At 54.3% G+C, this 25,808-nt stretch overlaps 1 protein-coding gene across 3 annotated transcripts; it reads right to left on the bottom strand.

Moving 5' to 3' along the window:
- Positions 1-2,117: 2,117 nt before the first annotated feature.
- Tmem201 (transmembrane protein 201) lies at positions 2,118-25,406 on the bottom strand. 3 transcript variants are annotated; one of them, XM_038334167.1, is made up of 11 exons: positions 25,194-25,406; positions 19,477-19,597; positions 18,692-18,886; positions 17,560-17,736; positions 16,161-16,510; positions 15,507-15,713; positions 10,332-10,564; positions 6,756-6,827; positions 6,006-6,299; positions 4,938-5,075; positions 2,118-3,783 (listed from the first exon to the last, which is right to left on the bottom strand). In XM_038334167.1, exons 1-11 carry the CDS (start codon positions 25,304-25,306, stop codon positions 3,686-3,688), a joined length of 1,998 nt encoding a protein of 665 aa, XP_038190095.1. In that variant the 5' UTR covers positions 25,307-25,406; the 3' UTR covers positions 2,118-3,685. The 3 variants fall into 3 exon arrangements, with proteins under 3 accessions (XP_038190095.1, XP_038190096.1, XP_038190097.1); XM_038334168.1 differs by having other exon boundaries at positions 15,507-15,710; XM_038334169.1 differs by lacking the exon at positions 6,006-6,299.
- Between the last annotated feature and the right edge of the window lie 402 nt (positions 25,407-25,808).

The raw sequence follows: 25,808 nt of genomic DNA, 5'->3' as shown, positions 1-25,808 counted from the left end.
ATTCTGAAACCGGTTCCTCCTTCCACAAACTTCCTATTTCTTACTTCCCACACTGCAAGTGACACACTATCCAGACTGTGTCCCCTTCGTGGGTGCTGGGCACAATGGCCCTGGTACACACTTCCCCCTCCCTTCACCGCCAGAGGCCCTTGTGCCCACCCCTTCCTGCCAATGGCCAGCTTCTAGAGCCCCCAGCTGGACAATGCAGCCCCTCTCCCCCACCACCCCATTTCACCCATCCCACCTCCTCATCTAGCCTGCTCACCCTCCTACTGTCCTCTGCTGTGGTGACAGAAGCACAAACTGGCTTCCCTTTTCCCTGTGCGCTGGCATGTACGTGGTGTGAGATCATCAAGGGCCAGGGGTCACAGGTTTGCTCCCATGTCTAGCCTGTTACTAAAGGACGCCAGACATTTCACCTTGAGATGCACACAGCATCCTCTATTTGGAGGGTACAATGGTGACCAGTGTCTCTGACCTCAAGGAGATAATATAGGTTCTCCCTCACCCCCTTTATGTGCATGCAGAGAAGCTGCAACGTGGCCTCTCCCCCCGCCCCCAGTTCCTTTTCTTTCCTGTAACTCATTCTGTAGACCAGGCTGACCTCAAACTCAGAGATCTGACTGCCTCTGCCTCCTGAGTGCTGGGATTAACTGGGTGCACCACCATTTGGCTAGTTCCCTTTTAAAAAACTGAGACAGGATCTTTAGCCTGGGCTAGTCTACTCAAGACAAACCTGCCTCACGTCCAGGGTGTGAGCCACTAGACAGCCCCAGTGCCATTCTGAGCGAACTGTGAAGGGAAGGGGAAGGGCTGGAGGGAGAACAGAGCTTCTCAACTTTAATTTCCGAGTCTCCTTCAGGCCAGCATGGCACCACGCAGCCGACCTTCGACTCTGGACTCTGGCTTCCATCTCACAGGTGTGAAGATTACCAGTGTTTGCCACCAGACTCAACCTTAATTTAAAAAAAAAAAATCTTTTAAATAAATCTTGAATGTGTAGAATTCCAGGCACCAAACTCAGGCTGTCATGCTCGGCAGGCAAGCACCTGGCTCACTGACCCTTTAACTGATTTTGTGTTGAGTGCGCGTGAGCTACCACACATCAGAGGTCTGGAGCTGCCTTCACTCTGTGCGTCCAAGAAATGTAAAACACCTTCAGAAGGCAGAGGGTAGCAATCGAGACAGGAATTTTCAGACAGGCAGGAACAGCCTTTGTGAACTGGGGCCACAGGATCCTGCACAGGGTAGGATGCTACAGAAAAGGCTATTTAGCCATGGCAGGCTTTGTCTGATGTAAAACCACCACAGGCCCAGCTCAGAAACAATCGTCAAATGACAACAGTAGAAGTTTGAGTGCACTGATGGCTGTGGAAGGGGCTGATGGGAGAGACAGGAAAGGCATGGGCTTTGTGAGGGGTGTCAGGGCAGAGTGGACACTGGGTACCCCTCCTACCTACTTAGGTAGTATTCTGTTCTGTGCCTGCAGGTTCTAAGCTCAGGGGCCAGGAGAACCACAGGGCTTCAGACAACCAAATCTTTGCTGACCTCTGGCCCTGATTAGTTCTGTTAACTGATGCAGTCTCAAGAGCCAGGCCTGCGTGGGCCAGCATCATTCCCTAGGCAGGGGTCCTGAACCTAAGATTAGTCAGCCAGCAGTACCCTCCACAGTCTCCACCCAACTCCTTGGTTAGAGGAAACGGCTGTGTGGATTGGCAATGCAGGCCTGTTTGTAAGCTCCTGTTTTGAAGCCCTTCAGTGATATTCTGTGACCTGGAAGTGTAAGTTAAAGAAAGCCTTTCCTGTCTCCTGTGCTTATGGTGAGGGTGCCTCATCACAGCAACAGAAAGGGCACCAGAACATCTCTCCAGCCTGAGGCAGGGGTCTGGGTGCCACCCTCCATGCATGCCTGCCCACACCAATTTCCTGTTGGTCGTCAGGCATGCGGAGCAGCAGCAGGATGCAGCTACTAGCTCACTCCTTCAGGAGTCAGGGCTCCAGGAATTCTCTGGACCAACCCCCTACACAGCACTGGCACCCTCACCATAAGGTGAGTGGAATGGGTGCCTTTCTTCCAGGGAGCTGTTCCCGCAAACAAACAAACACAACAGAGCCTGGTTGGTTCAAGTCAAAAGTTGGTATGGTTTTGTTTAAATTGTTTTGCTTTTGTAAAGAAAAATAATGTCATGTTTTATGTATAAATCAAAACGTAAGTCAAAGCCCCTTGTGGGTGCGCAGTGTGCCAGGCTGGCCTGCTGCGCTGGTGGGAGGGGCCAGTTTCTCCCTGGGCACTTCCTCAGGGCTGGAGACAAAAAATGCCGGGGAACAATTTGGTTTCATTAGGCAGGAAAAAAAAATTTCAACTTGATGTTACCCACTGTACAGATGGAGACCAGGAAGCGCCACCCCCAAGCTGGAACCTTTGGTGGCAGCTGGACTCACGGAGTCCTGACACTGTCCTGACTGCCCACAGGCTGTCATCAAGAGCTCCCAGGGAAGGAGTGTGGAGGTCAGGCCAGGCCTCCTTCCCTATGGTAAAGAGAGTACTAAAGCACCCGAAGCTTAGGAAACCACCTCCCTTGGCCGGGAGCTCGAGGCCAGCACACGCCTCACCTGGCAAAAAATGCGTACAAAAATAAAGTTAAATTTTATCCCTGAATGACAGTGAAGACCCTGCCCTGCCCCATGCCCCTCCCCCACAACAAACCCCAAGCGTGTAACACAGAGACACACAAAAACACACTCACACCCACATACACACGTGCCTGGGGCCAAAGCCCGGGATGGGGGGTGGGACTGACACCCACAGGCACATGTGGCCCCACGGTATCGAAAGAGCCAGTGTCAGGCCAAAGTCCCTCCTCCTTCCTCATGGGACAGATGTACACCCAAGCCTGCAGTGTCCTCAGCAGGGCCGTGATTGGGTATGAAGGTCAACTGAGGTGGCCTGGAGAGCCAGGTCATGGGGGACACAGGTGGGGGCAGATGAAGGAGGGAATAGTAGAGCCTGAGGACCAAAGGAGAAAGAGGTCTGGGTGCAGAGAGGGAGGGGTCCAGTCTTGTCTGAACTGTGCAGCTCACGCGGAACTGGCGGCCAGGCAAGGGGGGCTCTGGTGCTCTCAGGGCAATGGAGCTGCCTGCTCAGTCACCAGAAGTCACCGAACAGGTGAGTGGGGCAGGACTCAGGAGGAGAGGGAACACAGGTACTTCATGTGAGTCCCAGGCTCCCACCTGCTCAGCCCTGCCTGGAGCCAACAGTCAGGGGCAAGATGGGTTGCCAGGTGCCTGCTGCAGGGAGGCTTGCTCTCTTGGTGTGGGGCCTTCTTCATCTGGGTTTTTGGTGGGGCTCTGAGGCAGATCTCTGGTGTCTCGGAGTACAGAGAAGATATGACCGGGTGGCAGCAGCAGGGCAGAGGCAGCTTGGCCCTTGCTGCCTCTACAGCAGCACTAGTGTCCCTGGGGCTGGGCAGCTGTCAGAAGTCCCTGCTTCAGGGTAAGAGTGTCAGCACCAAACACAGCTGATGTCAGCAGTCTGTTGGGGGGACAGCAGGTGTCCTGAGGTCAGGGACTCAACAAGGGCCCTGGTGTCAAGGCGGAGACAGAGCCCCTCAGGGAGGGATCTGAGCGGCAGTGGTGGAAGCAGCATGCGCCTGGGCAGTGTCCTCCAGAAGGGCAGTCAAGGTGGTCAGCGCAGGCTCTGGTACAGGTAGGCTGAGGTGAAGACTGCATTGACGGCCAAGCTCACAGCCAGGAGGCCCTGGACCAGAGAGGGGCCGACACGAGCTGTAAGCAGGACACAAGTTAGAAGCAGTGTGGCTGGCACCCCAATCCTCATGTAGGGTGCTCAGACCTACCCCAGCTGGCCAGGCCACATCTAGTCTGCCCTCCAGCAAAGTCCTCCCTGTATGGAGGACCTGGGGCCCTTCCCAGGGTACTGGGTTTTGAGGGCCCTCCCGCGGTACTGGTTGGCCCTACATCTCTGAAGGGGTATCTTTCCAGAACCTGTATAACTACATGGACCCTAGGTGAGGCTGCACCCAGGTAACAAGGGGGCAACCAAGATACCAAAGTCTCAGAGATACCCACATCACAAAGGAAGAAATGGGGTCTTGTGGAGGGCTACCCTGCTCAAGTCTCAGAGATTAAAAAGTAGACTCAGAGCTGGGAATGGTGGCACGTGTCTACCATCCCAGCACTGAGGAGACAGAGGCAGCGGGTAAGGAGATCAAAGGCTTCTCAGATTAGTGAGTTCAAAGCCAGCCTGGGTTACAGGAGACCTTGCTTAAAAACAACACAGCAGGGCGGTGGTGCTTTAATCCCAGCACTCTGAGAGGTAGGTGTAGGCGGATCTCAGTGAGTTCAAGGCCAGCCTGATCTACAAAGGGAGTTCTAGACAGCCAAGGCTGTTTTGAGAAACCCTGTCTCAAAAACAAACAAACCAAAAAAACCCCACAATAACCAAAAGTAGAATGAGGTCATCATGGCCTCAAAGTCACCAGCACAGACTCTGGGGCAGCAGAGTCAGGAAACCTTGTTTGCCGACTTGTCCCTTCCACTAGTGTCCTGTCCCTTATGTGGGGGAGCTCACCAGGATCCACGGATGGTCTTACACTGCCCCCATCAGTAAGCCAGTAAGCAAGGAGCCAAGTCCACCCAGGAGCCTGGGGTGCTCTGGACCAACAGGAAGTCTTTAGAGTCCCCAGCCCACACCTGCTACCATGCTGAGACTCTCCAGAGAAGTACATCCTGTCGACTCTGAGCATAGGAGCCCTGAGCTACTCATGGCTACTGAACGTCTGACGTGGGGCTAGTGCAGCTGAAGAGACGAACCAGCGGAGTTACCACAGGTGTGGTGTTCTAGGAGATTCTTTGTCACAGATACTGTAATCTCCAGAGAGGGGGCTTGGGATTTGTTCTCCCACCCCCGGGTCACAGACCTTTCCAGAGAGCAGTCTCCTCGGAGCACCCTTTGGTGGTGGTGTCTACCACGCAAGTGGAGGACTGGGATGAGTCATCCTCTTTCTTGATGGAGCGGCTGCTGCAGGCGCTGTCTCTAGCCAGCATGGATCGCATGTCTGCAGAAGAAAGAGCGATACGCTGCTATGCTCACAGCTCAACTCCAGGACATCCCCAGAACTCTGATTCAATCCATGACAAGGTCCTCACAAGTCCCAACTGCTCCTCCTTGGAGCAGTAGAGGGCCAGGGCCTTGTCTGGACCGCGTGCTGAGGTCAGGGCAGCACAAGTGCCTATTGGCACCAACCACTAAGCCCCGCAAGGCAGGGAGGACTGAGTCTGAGGACCAGAGCAGCTCCGGGCTCCAGACTGCCTGCCTATCCCCTCCTCTCAGACCCATTTAGCCCAGGTGCTCAAATCTACCCACATTTACAGACCCAAGAAAGCCACACAGCCCACATTAAAGTCTATTTTTTTTAAAATTTCTTTTATTTAAATGTACCTGGAAGGATAGCCGTGGGTGCTGGGAACCGAACTCTTATATTTTCTGTTGTGAGCCTAGCCTTTTAACGACTAAACCATCCCTCCAGGCCAAAGTCTACATTTTTATTTTAGAGACAGGGATTTTCTGTGTAGCTCTGGAGCCTGTCCTGGAACTGTAGACCAGGTTGGCCTCAATTGCAGAGATCCACCTGCCTCTGCCTCCTGAGTGCTGAGATTAAAGGTGTGTGCCACCACCGCTTGGCTCAAAGTCTAAATTTTAAGAGAGTCCAACTAACTTTTAAAAATGTTTGGCAGAAAATGAAAGCACCCATGAAAGGGTAGGCTGAGAGTGAACAGCAGGCTTCTGAGGGCCCAGGAAATGACAGCCAGATCCCAAGAGTTACTTCTAAGAAGAAAGGGCAAAAGCACCCATCAGAGAGGGTTAAAGATCACCAGAGCCACGCTGGGCAGTCACTACAGATGCCCTCACCACAGCACCAGGTGACCTCTGGGATCAGCCAGGAGCTCCCACGGCAGCACCTGCTGCACGCGTCAGGCCCACATACCCATAGTATGCTTCGCGTCCCGTGTGCGACTCCTCTGGGGGAGCTGGGGAGGCTCAGTGAAGAGGCTGCCGTTGGGCGGTGAGTGCTCTTCCGAGCTGCTGGGAGTACTGGGCCCTTCCCCGGGGGTTGGGAAGAGCAGCAGTTTCTGCCCTTTCAGGTTGAGCCGGGCAGGGCTGATGAGGGGCCTGCGGTGGCGCAGGGAGCCAGAGCTGGAGGCCATGGAGCTGGCCACAGAAGGCGCTGGAGAAGGGAGAGGGGAAGAGGGGAAGCTGCCCGACAGCAGAGAGAAGTAATCTGCAGAGAGGGAGGAAGACAAGACATGTGCCACGTGCCACTTGGACCTGACGCTTCCCTTGGCTCATGAAGGAAGGGTAAGATGTGGGGTGGGGATGGGGGAAACTCTACAGGAACCTGAGGGAGGAAGGGCTGGAGCCACACCAGGAAGTGAGCAGGGGGAACGGGTAGAGTAGGAATGCCCCAGAGTATGTCTCTAGACCTCCCTGGGTTGAGAGCCGGGCCCTGGCAGCAGCGGGCTTGTCTGGTCTCTGGTCAGCTGACCTAGCCTGCTAGGGCTGCACCTGGCACCTGGCTTATCTGTGAACACAGCATGCTATTGTCTGACCCCCAACCTACTTCACATCAGAGAAAACCTAGACACGTCCATGTCTCTTGCCCAGGGTTGGGGTAATCTGCCTGGGGGCACCTGTTAACAGCTTTCCAGGCCCTTCTGCCAGCTCCCCTTCTCCTTACCTGAAAGAGAAACCTCTCCAGGTGGAGACACCCGAGACGGTGGGCGGCTCCCGCTGAACAGGTATCCTGAGTCTAGGCAGAAAGAGAAATGCATCACTGACTGAGGGTGATGGCCACCGCCCTCTGTTCCCACATCCCTGCCACACAGCGCTAGGCGCTTTCATGAAAACAGCAACTGCCATCCAGGGCACGTGGGAGCAGTCCCACTCTGCCAAAGAAGACACCGAAGCCTCCAGTGGTCAGGGGAAGGCAGCAGTGCCTATGGTCTCTGCTTCTTCATCATTCGCCCTTTTTTCCACACACGCAGTGTTGTTTTTTTTTTTTTTTTTAATAAAAAAAAAAATCTATCTTCATTTTTAAAGTTTAAGTCCATGAGTGTTTACTTGTATGCACTATAGTTTAAGTACACGAGTGTTTACTTGTATGCACTATAGTTTAAGTACACGAGTGTTTACTTGTATGCACTATAATTTAAGCACACGAGTGTTTACTTGTATGCACTATAGTTTAAGCACACGAGTGTTTACTTGTATGCACTATAGTTTAAGCACACAAGTGTGTACTTGTATGCACTATAGTTTAAGTACATGAGTGTGTACTTGTATGTACTGTAGTTTAAGTACATGAGTGTGTACTTGTATGCACGTGCATTATGTGAACGCGATGCCGGCAGAAGTGGGCTGCAGATGGCCTGAAACTGGAGTTACCAAAGGTTGTGAGCTGCCATGTGGATGCTGGGATTTGAACCTGGGTCCTCAGGAAAAGCAACCAATGCTATTAACCACTGAGCCATCTCTCCAACCCCAAGGCACCATTTTCTAGTTGTCCGGAGTTCCACTAACCATTTCCAAGGGGTCTGTCTCCACAATTCTCATCCTAAACCACTGTACCTCACAGGGAACCCAACACTGCCTCTTCCTAAATTAAGTCCACCCTCAGGGCAGGGCCCCGTGCACAGATCTCACCTTCTCCCAAGTGCCCCGCTGCGAAGTGCCATGATGGCCCCTCCTCCCCTTTAGGCCAGGCCAGATGCCCGGGAACAGGTCCTGCAACTGAAGTGTGCCCACCAGAGTACCCTCAACTGAAGTGTGCCCAGCAGAGTACCCTCAAGGCAGGTCTGTGAAGCTGGGAAAAGGAATCTCTATGAGGCATGAGTGGCAGGATTTAGCAGCTGGCAGAGAACAGAAGCATGGAGGAGAGGGAGAGACAGACAGACAGACAGACAGACAGAGACAAGAGGTCCATGCTAGTACCTGAACCCTAGACCTGGTTGGTCTCCTAGTATGTGAGTCTTAGACCTGCAAGAACATGTTCTCGGACCCACTCCTTTCGGAGATCCTGCTGTTACCAGAACCCCCGTGGTGACTGAGAACAGAAGCCACTACTACAGACTGAGTGCCAGGCACCTAGTCTACTTCCTTTCCCCACAGTCCCAGACACAGTGGCCTCATTTTATTGCTATTATTATTTTAGATGCTGGGAAGGATGCAGGGCCTGTATACCCTAGGCAACTGCTCTGTCATCGAGTCACACACCCAGTCTGAACCCGAGGCCAGGCCCTGTACCCTCGTGATGCTTGAGGACATGCTAGCAGCAACCCGCTGATGTACAGGCTAATTCCTTAGTTTCCTGCATACAACTAACCCTCACAACGCCCCAAAGTGTACAGGACTGGCCTGTCAGACAGGGAAAAGAACACCTTGGCAACACAACTCTCCCAGTTGGCAGTAGGCAGAGCCTGGAGCTAGGTAAACGGAGTTAGGGGAATTGCTTCCTGCACAAGGAAGTCCCGCCTTTCGCCTTGGTGCTGGGTATCCTGAACCTGAAGTTACAGAAGTGATAAGCTGCACGACACGGTGCTGGGAACAGAACTAGGGTCCTCTACAAGAACAGCATGCACTCTTAACCCTTGAGCCATTGCTCCTTTTTTCTTACTTATTTACTTACTTAGAGACAAGAACCTGCTATGTAGCCTGGACTGGCTTTGAACTCTGGGGTTCCTCAGCCTTGCCAATGCTGAGATCACAGGCAGGCACCACCAAGTTCAGTTTGGGTCTATTCTTTTAAAGAACTAAGACCTGCATTCGGAGAGGGCTAGGGGCTCCCTAGCTCCCAATTTCTGGCAAGTGTTCAAGAAAACGCTCCCAGTGTCGTTTCCCGTCAGGTCACTCCAAGGACCCTGTACCACAGCTATCACTTACACAGCGCAGAGAGGCCTGCCAGCACCTCCAGCTGTGGCCCCTGCTCTGTGAAAAGCTTGACACTTGCTCCGATGAGCAAGTGAGAGGAGCTGGCACTACACTCAGAGGAACCTGGCTCACAAGGTTACCCAAGCCTCCACGGACGGTAAGGACATCCCCATCGCTACCTACCCCTACCTCAAGGCCTGGCACTGCCCCGGCTTAGCTCAGATGCTGTCTCCTCAAGTGTCCAGTATCTCTGGCAGGGAAAACACTCAGCGTGCACACAGCAGGTGAGAAGCAGCCTGCATTAAGGGGCCTGGCTGCCAGGCTCACATCCAGCTCTAAAAGGCAGGAGGACCTTGAACAAGTCACCAAAGACTGGGGCTCCTGAGGTTCTAACAATGTTGTTGAGGGTTTTAAGAGGGAGCCTGGCTACAAGACCAAGTCCAGTGACTATCTATAGCTTAGTAAAGAAGAAAGGGGGTGAACCAAGATGCACCCACATTCTTCCTTGAAGCTCATTCGACACCTGAGATTGGGGCAAACTCTCAGGTAGGTTCTCAAAGGCAAATGAGAATCATCACTAATGCACCTGGATTAAGCATGTTTAAAACTGGATATGGGGTTGGCGAGATGACTCAGTGGGTAGAAGCCGTAAGGACAGACTTGATGACTTGAGTTCGATTCTCGGATCCCACAGGTGGCAGGAGAGGTGCCCCTCACGAGTCCCTGCAGACAGGGCCAGGGCTTGGTCTCTTCAGGCTCCACAAGACAAGCAACCAACAAATGCAACTGACAGAGACAGAATCCTTGACTTCCAGGCACACATTCTCCAGATAGAAAAGCAGAAATAATAAAACTCAGTGAGCACTCATTTACACAAGGGATGCTTGTCATTCTTCAGCACTTTTTGTGGGTGGGTTGGGGGGGGGGGTGATGACAGGGTCTCACCTAGCCCAGGCTGGCTAGTAGATGAGAATGACCTTGAACTTCTGATCCTCCTAGCTCTGCCTTCAGAGTGCTAGGTTTACAGGTGTGCCCTACCACGCTGGCTTTACATAGTGTTGGGGATTGAACCTGGGACCTTGTGAATGCTAGCCAAGTACCCTACCCACGTAGCTGTATCTCTAGTCCCCTTTTGAGCCCTTGAAATATATTACTTCAAATAACACAACTGCTCATGAGGAATCCTTCTACAGGCCCAGGCTTTAAGGAGGGAAACAATGGGATGTGATTGGTCAATGTGGGTGCTAAGTGGGCTCACCTGGGTCTGAGCCCAGCCCTGCCCATCTCCTTAGCTGGAGTTCAAACCAACTCTTTGGTTTTACCCCATCTCCCCCTCACAAGATCTAGGCCTAGTTGGATTCTGTCATCAAAGCTGGCAAGGTCTTACCGGTCCGGGTCAGAGAAGGTATGGTTCCCAGTGAGAGGGCCCGGCTGAGGCGGCCTGGCAGCGAGGAGGGTGAGACCCGACGAGGAGATCGGAAGAGCTGTTGCTTGGTCAGAGGCAGGAAGCCGGGTGGGGTGGGGATGAAGAGAGATGCTGGTGAGGTGGTGAGGCTCGGGCAGGGCATGGCCAGGCTGGGGCTGGAGGGGAAAAGGTTGGCAGAGTCTCCTGAGAAGTACCTGCAAGGGCCAGGGCCACAGAGAGGAGAGAGTAAGCCAGGAAGGTTCTAGAAATAGCCTTTGCACAATGGGGCCTGTCCCCTCCCAGGGTGTGAGGTGGGCCTGAGTCGGGTCCCAGATGAGGCGTGCGTTAGTCGAAGCAAAAGAGCAATTGTCCACTTATTAGGAGCGGGTGGCTGGGAGACGCCGGCATGACCCACCCCACCCCGCATGCCCCCTCCGGCCCCCTCAGGCTCACGGCAATCTACCTCCACTACGTCTCCACATTAAAGTGGCACTGTCACCTAGCCAGCCTCAGGCCAATCCCTTTTTGCCCTGAAGCAAACATTCCATCTCCAGACCAGGCACTCGGCGAGGCTCAAACCTGGGTTCTTCCAGCCACCTCCCAATGGAGCAGCCAGACGCAGAGACGCTTTGGGTGGTTCCCAACTGGGCTGAGATGCTGTCACATCTCTTTGGGGCCAAGCCTCATGAGGCCAGGCCTTGGATCCCCAGAAAAGGCTCTTACACTGTGCACGCCAAACTCAATCTTAGGAAAGACCCCAAAACAACCATCAAGCTGCCAGAAAGACAGAAGGTGACAGTGTCTCTTTAACTAGAGAACAGTACAAATCACACAACAGAACCTGATGGCCACAGGCCACCCATGTCAACCATGCTTCTGATTAAGGCACCCAATTACAGAGGGGAGAGGGACAGAGGCAGTTAATACATTAGTCTGCCATCTGGAAGGAGCTTCGGGTATCCAGCCTTACCTCAGTCCCAAGGGACAAATGAGCCCAGCAGACAATGTGCCGACGGATGGGCTGGCAGGGTCAGGCCTCATGGTGAGCAGGGGCCAAGGTCCCCATGCCGTTATGGCCGAGGGCTTGGGGGGGGGGCTACTGCTAGCCAAGCTCCACACCACCTCTCTCCTCATTTTTCAGTTTTGTGAGAGAAATGTATGTAGCCATCTGGTGAATGCCCAATAACGTGACCTTCCCAGTCTCTTGTAAAGGACCATGATGCACCTGAACTTCTAGCTCAATGTTTGCAAAACACAGGGAAATCAGGGCACAGCAAAACTGCAGAGGGGCATTTGTGAACACACCCTAACTTTGCTCCTTTTGGGGACTGTCAGAAGTACTACTCCTTGCTCTAAGACTAAGGAATGCCCTGTCTTAAGCAGAAAAGTTGATTTTTGTAGGATGGGACTAACCTCAGTGGTAAAGTATTTGCCAACTGTGTGTGTGTGTGTGTGTGTGTGTAGGTGGGGGGTGTCTGGGTTTGATCTCCCAGCACCAAAAAAAACAAAACAAAACAACCAAAAAGGGCAGTTTCTCTTTCCATTTCAGGACTATGTCTGAGTCTGTCTGGCAGGACCTCATTGAATGGCTCAGGGGACACATTCAGGCTCTTTAGGGCCAGCAGAGGTGAGGCTGGAACCTGGGTACCACACGTTTAACTGTGGGAAGACACTGGGCTTTGCTGAGAATTTGGTGGAAGTTGTGGCAGGGTGTCAGTCTCAGAGCAGGCACACAGGCATGGCCAAGCCCTTCCAGCAGGTGGCAGCAGGACACTACACTAGGCCTCCTGTGCCCATTCTTTGCCACAGCCCGGAGCCAAGGGTGACCCTGAAATAGACAGCCCCCAAGGGTCAGCAAGCAGTGGGGGATGCAGTACACAGAGAGGGTCCCAGTTAGAGAAGGACTACAGCCCCCTGGCCCCATACAGGCTGGCCTTTGCTAGCATATCCCCTTCTCTCCAGCTCTGCTCAACCCTGGGGCCATGCCATGGTCAAGTGTGATAGTCCTGGCCACTAAGCACAGGGACGTTGAGGGTCTTGAAGCTTCTGACAACACCAGCTTTGTGAGAGAGGGCTTTGGAGGTCTGTTCCCTCTGGCTGTGACACAAGGTAGCATCATCAGATGAGTGGATCCCAAAGGTGGGAGCCTGGCAAGGGCTCAGCTCTGCCCTGCCCTGGGCAGTCCCTGAAGCAGTATCCCCTGAAAAGGATCCAGCGCTTCTTTAGTTGAGTGGTCCCTGAATCCCTGCAAGTTCGAACCCAACTCTCTGAGTCGCATGTTTCCTGGGAGTCCTGACTGTGACGAGGGCCATAAGGCTGAGGCTGGAGCTCACTAATCCAACCCTGATGGGAGCCTCAAGACTTCTTCCTCATAGCTAGCCCCATCAAGAGTGTAGCTGCTAGCTGGGTGGTGGGGGCACACGCCTTTAATCCCAGCAGAGGCAGGCAGATCTCTGAGTTCGAGGCCAGCCTGGTCTACAGAACAAGTTCCAGGACAGGCTCCAAAGCAACACAGAGAAACCCTGTCTCAAAAAACAAACAAAAAAAGTAGCTGCATCAGCTTATTCACATGGGAAAAACACTGGGCAGCAAGACAGAAACAGCTGTGCCCTCAAGCCATCCGATGTCATCACCAGCTCCCCAACCTGCTCCCTAGCCCAGACTCCCGTGTAAATGCAGTGCCCCCGAAACACACCCCCTCCCACCCTGGCACAGAAGCCCTTCTGAAGAATCATGAAAGAAAAAGGACGCGGTACCTGGTGCCAACCCGAATGAGGGCCCAGGAGCATTTATTGAAAACACAGCATTCAAAACATGACGTCTATGGCCAGTGATGGTTACAGTGATTAGGGTCGCTAGACAATTAGTCACAATTCTACTACACGACACAAGACTTGTACCAGGTGCAGAGAGATGGCACAGCAGGCAGATGGGCTAGCCAGGGGATGGAGGATGGTGGTCCTGGTCGTTTATTCCAGGGCAAGTGTTACTAGTCTGCTGGGCCAGCGTGGGGATTCCAGACCCAGAGCTGAGTACGGCTCCCTCCTTCCTTTTTCAGGGATACAATCTGTAGGTACCCAGGACAATCCCACTCTGACCAGGGACAGTCTGGTGGTCGTCCCCAATCAACAAGCCACAATCCGAGGGTGCCCACATTTCCCCAGCTTCTGCCAGCGACACCAGAACATACTGGCATTTTCTCCAACTAACAAAACTTTAAAGGACTATTAATGCTAAAAAGTAACACAAAACTCTTCAAAATGCCAGGAATCCTTGTTCCACCATGTTTTCTACACCCACCAGCAGGCAGGAAAGACATGCTTAGTAGGGATCCTGACTGGCCAGTGCTGGCTCTGTGTACCATAAATAATTTAAATACATACACACACAAACACACAAACACACACACACACACACCCTGCTTCTATCCAAAGCCAAGAATGCAGAAATCAGCACCCTCCTGCTGGCCTCTTTCAGAGTGAGATCCACAACACCACGCAAGAGGATGCAGGACACGCAGACAATGGCCCACTACCTGTCCCGTCTTTTTCCAGGGCCAGTTTCTTGGGAGTCAGGCAGGTGTTCCCTGTTCTCTCAGGAAGCTGTGCCATAGGGCCAGCGGTAGCAGGCCTACACCTCAACCATGGCCTCATCCACACCTCTTCAGAGGGGCCTTCCACACCCTTAACTGAGAGCAAGCTGAGCCCTGAAACGCCAGAAACAAGACCCTGTCTTCTGACACTTCCAGCTCACCACACATGGAAGTGGGGTAAGACTTGGCTTGCTGCCTGATTACGGAGGGTTGAGGGCAGAATGCCTTTCAAGGACCCTCAAACAAGTTTACCACAGTGGGGCCTGGGTGCCTCTGTCAAGCTCCCAATGGGGCTCTAAGAAGTTTCCCCACAAAGACCCAGCAGCTGATGGCCACGTTTGACGTGACATTCACTCATGTGTAATCTGCCTGCACTCTGGTGCAGAGGGGGATGGAGCCTGCAGCTCAGTGGGATGTATGTTAACATAAGTGACAGGACCCAGCAATGGAGGGAGTGTGCAGTCCAATGGAGCCACCAGAGGGCAGCACATCAGAGGGGTATAGCATTGGCCTACACTCTGGATGGCCTTAGACAATGACTTTTTATGTGGTCACCATGCGGTCCTCAAATTCACTGAGGCCAGCACCCCAAGGCCCTACATAAGGACCCATTTCCCACTTCAGATGGTTAACCAAGGCTAAGGGACAACAGGGGTTTGGCCAGAACCATACAGCTAGCAAGGGCCTGATCTATGGTCCTTCCCCTAAGGTGGAGACTTTTAGGGGGGCATCCTAGGAGCTGTGCCTGAAAGAAGGGTGAGGCTGAGACACGGGCCCTGCAGCTGCCCCTAGAGAAGTTGAGGGCCGAAGCCTCGGCACCCTCCAAAATTTATTCCAAGGAAGCCACTGATGCTAGAGATGGACAAGGTGACAATAACTTGGTGTCACCAACAGTCTCTCCCTTTGAGTCCTGTTTGTGCAGAGCAGCTACTGATCTGGGATAATCCGTCCTCCTCCTGTCTGGCGGGCTACAGGTGCCTGCTGACCACACAATGATGTACTCTCCACTCCCAGGGAACAACCCTGAGGGACCATTAGGTCTCAGGAAGGTCTTGAAACAAGGAACTGGGAATAGCTTCCAGGAGGGAACAAGGGACCAGGAGGGGCAGCTCTGCTCTGGTCCTGGCTCACCCTGTTGAGGCCACAGCCTTGCTGACCAGCCAGGGTATAGCAAATAACAAGGGTACAGCAGGCAGTCTCCCCAGGAAGAGTGGGGACAAGATTGGGGTGCCTGGAGCTAGCAGGAAGCCATGGGTCAGAAGCAGGTCACCTGTGAGCTGCCCATGTTTGGATCACCAGGGCTATGAAAGGGTCTTAGGCCAGAGAAGTGGTGGCAGTAGTGAGCACCAACAGGGCCTGGGAGCACCAAGACTGGGGTGTGGGGGCTTGGAAGTGCTGGGAAGTTAAAGGGGAAACAGAGGGGTAAGCATGAACTCAAGGCTCTGCTAAAGGTGTGGGAGTGGGGTGGGTAACAAAAGACAGGGGCTGCCTGCTTCAGAGAGCGGGGCCAAGGTCCATCACCTGTCCTCCTCCCCACCCCCCGCAGTCACTGCTGCTTCTCTGACCTTCGGGGCCGGAACCGCCGTGGGCCCGTAGCTTTCCTTGTAGCCACAGCTGCAGTGAAGCCCACCAGGCAGCACAGGGATGTGGTGCTAAGCTTGAGTGTGTCGAGCCAGCTTGGTGAAGCAGCCTGCAGATACTGTTCTGCCAGGTGCAGTCCCAGCAGCAGGGCCCAGAGACAGGTAGAGAAGGCGTCGATCCGTCGGAGCCTGCTGGAGAAAGCAAGGTGAGTGTGTGCCCAGCAGACACTACCAAACCCTGAGCCGAACCATTTCCTGCCCCCCTACCCCATCCACACTGGGCCCAGCTCAGAGACGAGGACAGAGAGATCAGTGAAGGGTCTGAGTTCATTCTATGACTCAAGGCTGCCCACACTAAGCAAGCCAGGGCTCCTACACCCATGACCTAGCCTGGGAACCAGGGGCAGGTGGCTTCTACTACTCTGACTTAGAGACTGTGAGGTGGCCTGGCCAAGGCCGAGGCAGCGGAGGACTGGCTCAGTGTTGCCATTGTCTGTGGTGCTGTGCTGTCCTCCTGGCCCCGGAGAAACTAGACAGCTTTGTCTAGCTGCATGGAGTTCAGTCCAGAGCAGGGACCAGAAAGACCCCAGGCAGCATTGCAGACCTCTGCTCACTCATGCCCAAGGCCCCACAACACACCTGATACGGCCAGCCAGCAGCATGGCCAGCAGGCAGGTGAGCAGGCCCACTGCCACAATGCTGGTCTGGTGGCTCTGCCCAAAGGCCCAGGCTTCACGTAGCTTTTCTGTGGCGTGCTCTGGCAACAGGCCCAGCAGCTGCTGCCAGCCCTCAGCCTGAGCAGTGGTGTTGTCGGATGCAGCAGAGCTGTTGCCCCCAGGAGGCAGGGCCAGGGGCAGGGCGGATCCGGGGGTGAAGGGTTCGCTGGGGCCATACAGTGTAATGGACAACAAGAAGGCACAGGCCAGGAAGGCCAGGGCACGGAGCAGGATGACCTGGAAGGGCGCCTTCATTGCCGAGGAACTGAAGCTCTGAGGGAGGTAGAGACAGGTCAGTGAGAAGCCAGAGAGCCACTAATGGCCGCCCTTGTGCCCACGATGTGGGGATGCTGTTCATATGCCCCATTCCAGACCTAAGCTACTGCCTCACTGGGATGGTCTCCAGGGAGGGCGCTGCTCCTTCTCCTGTAGAGAAATCCTTTCTATACACTGACTTCGCTCTTCCAAATTTTTCAATCACTGTCAAGTTTTCATCAAACATTCCCTATCACACCAGGCTAAGGTGTGTGACGGCCACATCACGATCCCAGTCACTCTTTTTTTTCTTAAAGTAATTTTGTTTGTTTGTTTTTTCGAGACAGGGTTTCTCTGTAGCTTTGGAACCTGTCCTGGCACTCGCTCTGTAGACCAGGCTGGCCTCGAACTCACAGAGATCTGCCTGTCTCTCCCTCCCAAGTGCTGGGATTAAAGGTGTACACCACCACCGCCCAGCCTTTAAAGTAATTTTTTATCTTTTTAAAAAATATTTATTTACTTATTATATATACAGTATTTTCTCTGTGTGTATGCCTGCAGGTCAGAAGAGGGCACCAGACCTAATTACAGATGGTTGTGAGCCACCATGTGGTTGCTGGAAACTGAACTCAGGACCTTTGGAAGAGTAGGCAACGCTCTTAACCTCTGAGCCATCTCTCCAGGCCTTAAAGTAATTTTTTAAAAAACAATTTACTTATTTTTATTTTATGTGCATTGGTGTTTTGCATGCGTATATATCTGTGTGAGGGTGTCGGGTCCCCTGGAACTGGAGTTACAGACAGTTGTGAGCGGCCATGTAGGTGCTGGGAACTGAACCCAGGTCCCCTGGAAGAGTAGTTAGTGCTCTTAACTGCTGAGCAGTCTTCTACTCCCCCCCACCCCCCAGTGATTCTTGTTAGGGAGAGCCGACGACAGCAAGGGGCCATCAGGCAACTGTTTCTCAGAAATGTGGTCTTGGCATGCTACGCTATGTCTCGGTTGCTAGGGTCCAGCTCTCAGAGCATCTTCCCACACACTCAATACCCAAATGCCCCACAACCTCAGACCTGCCCATGGGCTTGGTCAGCCTCCCGACGTCGGAACTGGTGGCTGAGCAGCAGGGCACGCAGCTGGCGGTTCTGGTGTTTGATGTAGTACTCAACAGCTGCCTGGCATGGGCGGCACAGCTTGTACATCTGCTCCAAATGGTGGCGGTACACCTCAATCTCCTCATCATACCGGCCCTGTAGGTAGGGTAGAGGGTCTGTGTTATATGTGGGAACTGGGTTTAAACGCTGGCCCTGCCTGTGCAAATGGTCATGAGAACTCCTGGGAGTGAGGGCTAACCAGCAGAGGCTAGGAGCCCGCTAGACAGTGACATTAATGTCACTATGTAGCTCAGGACCCACTAGATTCTGGCAGGAGGAAAACCTAGGATTAGACCCTGCCTTTCTCCTTGAGTCTGAAGGGCTAACTCACTCAGGGAGCGAGCTAGCTGCTGGCTCAGCCTGGGTTTGCCAGAGCCGACTACTCTCGTTCCATAGCAGCTCAGGAGAGATGCCCCATCCCTTGCTCCCTCAGAGACACAGCAAGGCCCACCCAGTGCTCAGTAGGAATGGCCATATGATCTCTTGTTGGGCCAAATTGGAAAGTCACCTCATGTCCTCATTGTAAAAAACATACAAATCACACTTATTCATTATTGTATGTGTGTCAGCGCGTGAGTGAAGGCCGAAGGGTAACTTGTGGGAGTTTGTTCTCCTTCCACCATGTGCACCCTAGGAAGCAAGCTTAAGACCATCAAGCTTGGCAGCTAGTGTCTTCGTCCACTGAGCTATCTTGTCAGCTCTCCCTCCTGGTCTTCTGGCTCATTCCTGACTTCTCCTCTCTCCTAGGCACCTTTGAGCCTCAGGTGGGACCTTCCTCTTTTTCCCTGGATGCCATGCCAGGCAGGACAGACTAGTGAATGAGACCCTGAAACTGCAGCCAGAGCCCAAGGCCTCTACCTCCCTCTGCTCAGGGACAAACCCTTCTGGCCTGACAGGCCTTGGTTTCCACTGTGTCTTCCCAGTGGTCACCAGATCATACCAGGGCAAGCTGGGCTCCCGCTGAGAAGAAGCCCCACACCCTGGAATGTGGGGACAGCAGGAGGTGAGCAGCTACCTGGCTCTGCCCGCCCATGCATGCTTGCATGCTCACCTCCTCACGTGGTGTGAAGGCAGCCAGCTGCTTGATCTTGGTGGTCTGGTGGTGGCTGCACCGCCGGCAGAGCAGGACCTGGCTGCTCACCCACTGCTGTGGCTGTGCGGGGTCACGGGGACTGGGCACACTGCTCACCACGTGGTTCAGGTGTTCCATGTACTGTGCGGGGATCGGCTTGTTGTAGTCTCCATTCTGGACAAGGGAGGGGGCTCTGGTCAGTGTCGCCCACTCAGGGATGCTCCAGGACTTCAGACAGCCCTACCCTGGCTTTTTTACACATTCCTTCTGATGCTGCCTCACATGGAACCCTCAACATCTAGGTGCCGAGAAGTCACCCAGTCTGTGCATCAGGGCAGGCTCTGGGGTGGCCCTGACCCACGTCTGTCTCCCACCCTGGCTTTGTCCCTAAGAAACACTCTGAAAACTAAGCCTGCCCGTGGGCCTTTGGGGAGGCTGTCTGTTTTAGTAAGCTTCAGTAAAAGCTACACTCAGACACTCACACACTATGGTGGCAGGACAGACAAAGCCATGACAGAAAACAAACCACCCACAAAGCTGAATACTTAGTATCTGCAGCAACTGGGCTGCAAACCTGCTTGACTTTGGACTTGAACTCCGATCCTGCCACCTGTTGGGTGACAGGACAAATGGCCACAGCTCCCTGCACCTGCTCTTCCTCCTCAAAGAGAGACATGGTGGCAGGGCCACAGTTAGAATACAGTGGCATGGTCTGTGTCAGCAGCAGCCTGAGCACCGGCCCTCCACCCGCCGCCGGCCCGCACCTCCTGGAAGCCGTTGTACTGTTCGCAGTGCGGGCAGTCCCAGCAGTTGCGATTTCCATAGGGCACCAGTGTATCGTGGTTGCAGAACCAGCAGTTGACCATAATATGCGTTGGCTTCACCCTGTGAACCAAGGACAACAGAGTTGGCCTGGAAGACCTTGGTGAAATGAAAGATTATCCAAGCACAGGAAATGGTATCCAAGGTGGAGATGAAGGCCCAGCCAGAGGAGGAAGTCACGGGAGGGAGGCAGGCCCCTGTATGATGCTGTGTTGATAACTGACAGTACTTCACCAGAGGCCGCTGGAGACTCACTAGCTCTGTAGGCTCTAGAGTAGCCACCTGGGAGCCCAGGGCCACCAGCCCCCACTGTTTTGGGGTCTCAGACATTAGGGTGATGGGAGGGCACAGGGCCAGGGCTAGCTAACCAATGGACCAAAAGAGATGAAGCTTATAACCCCTTATCCCCCATTAGGTCTGATTCTAGGGTGTAGAAGCCATGTTTCCAGAGAGTTCTAAGACTGTCCTTCCCAGGAAAAAAATTCCTAGAGGAGAGAGAGCCGAGGATGTCAAGGGGTAGGGACTGGTGACGGGCAGTGACAAGTCACAGCTGCTCAGCCAGGGGAGGAGGCCCACAGTGGGTTTTGTTGACCACAATCTATTAACAGGTGGGGCCTGAAGGATAATCCCAGCCCAGACACTGGGGATCTGTGCAGCATTGCAGAGGTCACACAGCAACCGCCCAGCAAATCCAGGGCCAGGAATCTAAAAACAATACCAGCAAAGGCAACTGGTGTGGAGCCCTGGTACCCTGACCTTACCCTGTCACTCAGAGGCCATGTCTAGCTCAGGGGCACTGCTGAGAACTGGGCAGAGCAAGCCACTCCACAGAAATGCCCGGCTCCTCAGACAGCATGACTTTCTGGCCTTAGCATCCTGAAAGAGGAGGAGCTGGGTCCCTGGTTACGGAAGCTTATGTATGTGTGATCCCACGAGATTCCCATTTGTCAATCTCAACATGTAAGCCATGCCCGTAAAATGGACCAGGCACAGTACTAGCTGCTTCCAGAAGACAACAGCACGCAATGACAGGATGTGAGGAGCTTCGTGATGGAAAGGGTCACCTAGTCAGAAGCCCAGGAGGGAGGACAGCCGTGGGAGTGGGCTCTAGTTCCTGCAGGACGGTCTACACTGCCTGGAGAGCAGCTCTACTCCTTTTCCCCCTCCCATGGGCAGGTTAAGAAAGGTATCCTGTCAGCTGGGGTTTGAACACCCCCCCCCTCACAGGGCTTGCTCTTGGGAAGTCCCGAACAGTGTTCTAACCTAGTCAATGCCAATAAATGACAGGGATGCAGGATGGTGAGGCTGGGGTCCCTGGCAGCCTCACACCACTTCTTTCTGCCTCAGTTCGGCCCTGACCCCGCCAGTCAGCAGGAAGGTGTGTCAGAGATGGCTCAGCAGTCAAGATCGCTCACTGCTCTTGAGGACCTGAGTTTGGATCCCAGCACCTACTTCTGGTGGCTAACAACCACTTGTAACTCCAGCTTCAGGTGATCTGATGCCTCTGGCCGCCATAGGCCCTTGCATTTACACCACACACACACACACACACACACACACACACACACACACACACACACACACACACACACAGAGCTTAAAAACAAACAAGCCAGTCCACAAAGGAACAGACCCTTCACAGTGCACACGCTGGGCAGGGTCCCCTGTGCCAGCGTCTCAATGGTTACTCTACCTCCTAGAAGCTTCATTCTAAGCCCTCACTTCTCCAATGGGTCGCTCAGACTTCATCCTAGAGAGCCCGCTGCCAGTACCTGGTACTCCACAGAGTTACCGGCCCCATCACAGAAAGAACAATGCAGAAAACCGTGGCAGGGGCTGCGGCTGGAGGTTTGGAAATGCGCTCTGCCGGGGTGCCCACGTGTGTGGTATTCCCGGGCAATTAGCCTTACTTTGTGGTAATTTGTACATCTTTTATAGGCCTCTTTGTAATTATGTACAGGGTATGCCTCATAGCTGGTACTTAGGCAGTGTGACCTCTCATATGTCCCCGAGTCTGAGACATGCACCCACCTGCCCCTGGGGCTCCTTAGCTCTGTTCTATTTGCTGGGAAAGGCCAATTCTGGGCTTGCTCTGGGTACCAAAGACAGACAGGCAGGGGCTGTTGCTCTGGAGCGCCAAGGCGGCCAGGAAGCCCCTCCCACTCAGGAAGCCATCGTTTCCACTCTGGGTCTCCAGCTCTGTTGCTAGGGAAATGGCTCCTGGCCTGGTGTGGAAGTGGAAGGCGGGGGATTCAACCTCCTAAAGTTGGAGGGGTGGATGCTGCAAGGGGGTGTTCTTTTGTGACCAAAGAAACCATTGTCCACCATGACTAGGTGGGTCTCTATGCCAGAGGCTGTCTTCTTCAGGGACAGCCCCAAAAGGTATGTGGCAGGGGTAGCAGGCAGCAGGCCATCATGTATGAAAACTGTCCCAGCAGCCACTTTACAGCTCCCACACTGCCCCCAGGTCAGAGCAGGCAGCTCTGGCCTCAGAGCTCGCCCAGCTTTTGCTTAGGGAAAGTCCCCTTAAGTTTCCCTTGCAAACTCCTTGGACCACTTTGTTTCCTCAAGCCAAAAACCTCAATTCCATGATAAATCACAGTTGGGAAATGAGGTGGAGGTGATGAGACACAATGTCCCTTTAACACAGGAAGGAAGGTGACTTGGCAGAGGCAGCATCTCAGCCCATGGCCAAGCCCAAGTCACATTCAATGCCACAGGTGGGTGGGGGACCTGGAAACCATTTCCCCAGCTGGTCACTTTGACATTTAACTCTTGGGATACCAGAGGGAACCTGAAGGAGCCATGGTGGACAGTTCCTTACAGAAGGGGACAGGGGCAACTACATGCCTGGTATCCTCTCCATAGGCTTGGACACACACTGGGGAAACATGAACATGTACCTCTGGTGATGTTCTCTTTACCAGCCCAGGGCATTTGGGAAGAGCCAAACTCCTGTCCCCACACCTCTGTACTACTTTAAGTCCCCTGGCCCGGGAGCCACTCAGGGCCCATGCTACATCACACACAGACACTGGATGGGGCTCAGCTGTCGTGGGAGGCCAGTGTGCCCACCTCTCCCAAAGGGGACTGACAGGCTACGCCTGTGAGAGGCAGGCTTGGATCTCAGGGAAAGTTCAGCTTCCCAGGATGCACCTTCTCTGCTCTTCCAAGTGTGACCTCACCAAATGGAAGAGTCCAGGGAGGCACACCGGGCTTCAATGGCAGCAGCAACTCCACAGAGCCTGGACCAACGAGGTCCAGATCTCTGGCCCAATCTCACCAGGATCCGCTGACGAGAACAGAGACCCCCCCCCCCAAAAAAAAACTGATCCCTTGGGGACAGACACATCACCCTCTCTGTCCATCGAGCACCACTCAAGGCTTTCAGAGATGACGCACGAGCAATACGCACCAACTGGGCTGGGATGCAAGGAGAAGAATGATAATTCAGAGTAGCTGGCAACAGATGCCACAGGACTGACTAGCCAACCTGCCACCCACAAACAGGCGCCCTCAGCAGCAGGGCAGCAGGCAGGAAAGGGTCATATGAAATGTGCACATTGGAGTGGCGTCTCAGAACTGGGCAGCTCAGAATAGTGAGTGTTGAGGTAAGCCCAGACACAGTAACTGCCAGAAGGCCTCTGAATGGTAGGATAGGCTTTGCTAAACATCTGAGAGGCTGTGTCCTCCTGAGCTCCAAACACAGAAACTACGATCTCAATAAACACCAGCTGACGCCACAGGCTGTGCACGCAGGATGGTGATGGGTGCTGAGACGCACTTACAAGGGGCAAATCCCAAGTACATTATGCAAACCTAAGACAGGCCAGGGCAGCGGCATGAAGAACTGTGGCACAGGAAGAGAGATGTGGGGCCTCCACCCCAGAACTCCATGCAGATTCAGAGAAGTTGCTTGTGGGTGTGAGATGGGGCTCTTCCACTTACAGCTGGGCTATGAAGGGCAGTTCTCGAGGCTGTTTCCCGGCTGCAAAATGGGTGAGAACGGTAGTACCTGCCTCACGGGAGCTGCTACTTAACAGCAGACACTCACCGCGTGTCACCTGCCACCTATACAGGAATGGCAGTTGCTCTCATCATTAACAGGGACAGGAACAAGAAAAATCCAAGGGTAAGGAAGCGGGGTGACCGGATCTGGGCTCTAGAGGACTTCCCAGCAACCACTTTGGCTACTTGTGTGTGTGTGTGTGTGTGTGTGTTTGAGACAGGGTTTTTCTGTATAACAATCTTGGCTGTCCTAGAACTCGTTTTGTAGACCAGGAGGGCCTCGAACTCAGAGATCTGCCTGCACCTGCCTCCCGAGTGCTGGGATTAAAGAACAGTGCCACCACACACAGACACTCTTTAGCCAATTTTAAAAGTCAGGAAGGACTGACCTGAAGAGAGCTAATGAGACATTTTCTTCGCATGGCTCCCTTGGGCCACACTGTCTTGCCCTATTAGTTCTGTGCTCAGTTTACAAGCACCCACTCCACCAAGTGCCCTTCCAAAAACAACTCCTTGGAGGCTTCCTCCAGCTTATTCAACGCCCATTTTGCCACAGCTGGTGAGTCCTGCCTGCCACAGCATCCCCCACTAGGGAAGGCGAAAGCTGCAGCCTCTTGCTAAGCCAGTCTCACTCCAGAACTGCGAGTGGCCAATTTCCCTCCAGATGAAGACACCACGCAGCATCACGCTTTGACCAATCTGCACCAGTCAAAGTCTCCACCTTGACAGTCTGGGGTGAGCACGAGGGGCCTTGGCTCCCACTGCAAGAGCATGCCCTGCACCTCACCAAGGCCTTGGATTCTTGTCTCCAGCCGAGGGCACCGAGGGGTGACAGGCAGTGACCCAGTCAGTTCCACTCTGCCCTTGCAACCTCATGCCCTGTCCTGGACTGGGAGAGAGGCAGTGGTACCTGGAGCCTGGGCTCTGGACAAGCTCTGCTTGGGACATGAACAGACCATAACTCCTTGTTGGCAAGAGATTAGGGACAAGTCCTAAGCTTTGCACATCCCTGGCTGTCTCCAAGAAGCTCCATAAAGCCGTATATATTCTTGTCCTCAGTGATATGAGGCGGGCTATTTCTTCACCATTGGTTAGAGCCTATTCCATTTCGGGGCTTGACTAGGGAGGCGAATGGCCAAGGCCAGCTTTGAGTACTGGAGTCCCCGTGATCTCTAAGCCATGACAGGGCAGAGGTACAGCCCCCAAACCCATCCCAGACAGGTGTCCAGAGAGTACAGCGCTCCCTCACCTTTGGGCAGTAGACAAGTTCCCTAAATGTCTGTCTCAGGCTGCTACTGTTCACACGTGCCTCTTCTAAGTATTTAGCTCGAAGGCTACTCCGGGGGAAGCTCCCTTGTGTTACTGCCATAGCAGGCGGACCAAGTGCCAGCTCTCATCACCCTAACCGACGGGCAGCAGAGGCCCAGCAGGGCAGTACAGCCAGGGGCTCAAGCCTTGAAGGGATGAACAAGCAGGCTGCCCCCTCCCCCAGCCACGCTCCGAGGCTGCCTCCCGACGAGGTCTTTAGGGCAGGGAGGAGGTGCAGAGGGGATCTCGCGCATTCGCAAGCAGGTCTGGCCTGCACCGGAGACTCCTCCGCGGGGGCGGGGCGGCAGCGGCCCGGGCCGCGTGCAGCAGGGCGCGCACTTACCTCCGCGCGATCCGGTAGAGCAGCACGCCGGCGGCGGCGCACGCCGTGATCCCCAGGCCGCCCGCCAGGCCGGCGGTGGGGTAGCTGGCCAGCAGCGCGCTTACTCCTTCCATGGCTCCCGGGCGAGGTCGGTGGGCTGGGGGTGAGGGCCGCAGAACGGATTCCCAGCGGCCCGCGCGCTCCTGCTGGCGCCGTGACCTTCGCCGCTTTGTAGCCGGCGCGGGCCCGCCCCTTGACTCGGCGCGCTCCCGCCGTGCAGCCAATGGTGGCGCGGGGCGAGCCTGAGTGGGCGGGGCGCCGGCGGAAACGCTCGGCGCCGGCTCGGAAGCGCCCTCCAGCGGCCGGAGTTGGAAAGCCATGCTCTAGAGCTGGAGGGAGCCCCGCCCGCGCCCGCTCCCTGCGCAGGCGTATATCTTGCTGCGCTTCGGAGAGTCAGCTTAGTCCAGCTATCCCGAGCCAACGCTTCCTTCTGCTTTCCTCCGGTTAGTCCTGTTTTCCTGGCGTCGGGCCACAGTCGCCTGTGCCGCTCCAGAGGCCACCGTGGTTAAAAATTAGCTTGCACAAACACAAGCGTCCAAAGATGGGAACGAGATTAAATAATCATAGGGTAGGCAT

Source organism: Arvicola amphibius, chromosome 6, assembly GCF_903992535.2.
Source record: "Arvicola amphibius chromosome 6, mArvAmp1.2, whole genome shotgun sequence".
NCBI classification, from domain to species: domain Eukaryota; kingdom Metazoa; phylum Chordata; class Mammalia; order Rodentia; family Cricetidae; genus Arvicola; species Arvicola amphibius.
The sequence above is the reverse complement of the archived record's forward strand: the minus strand, read 5'-3'. Positions and strand labels throughout refer to the sequence as shown.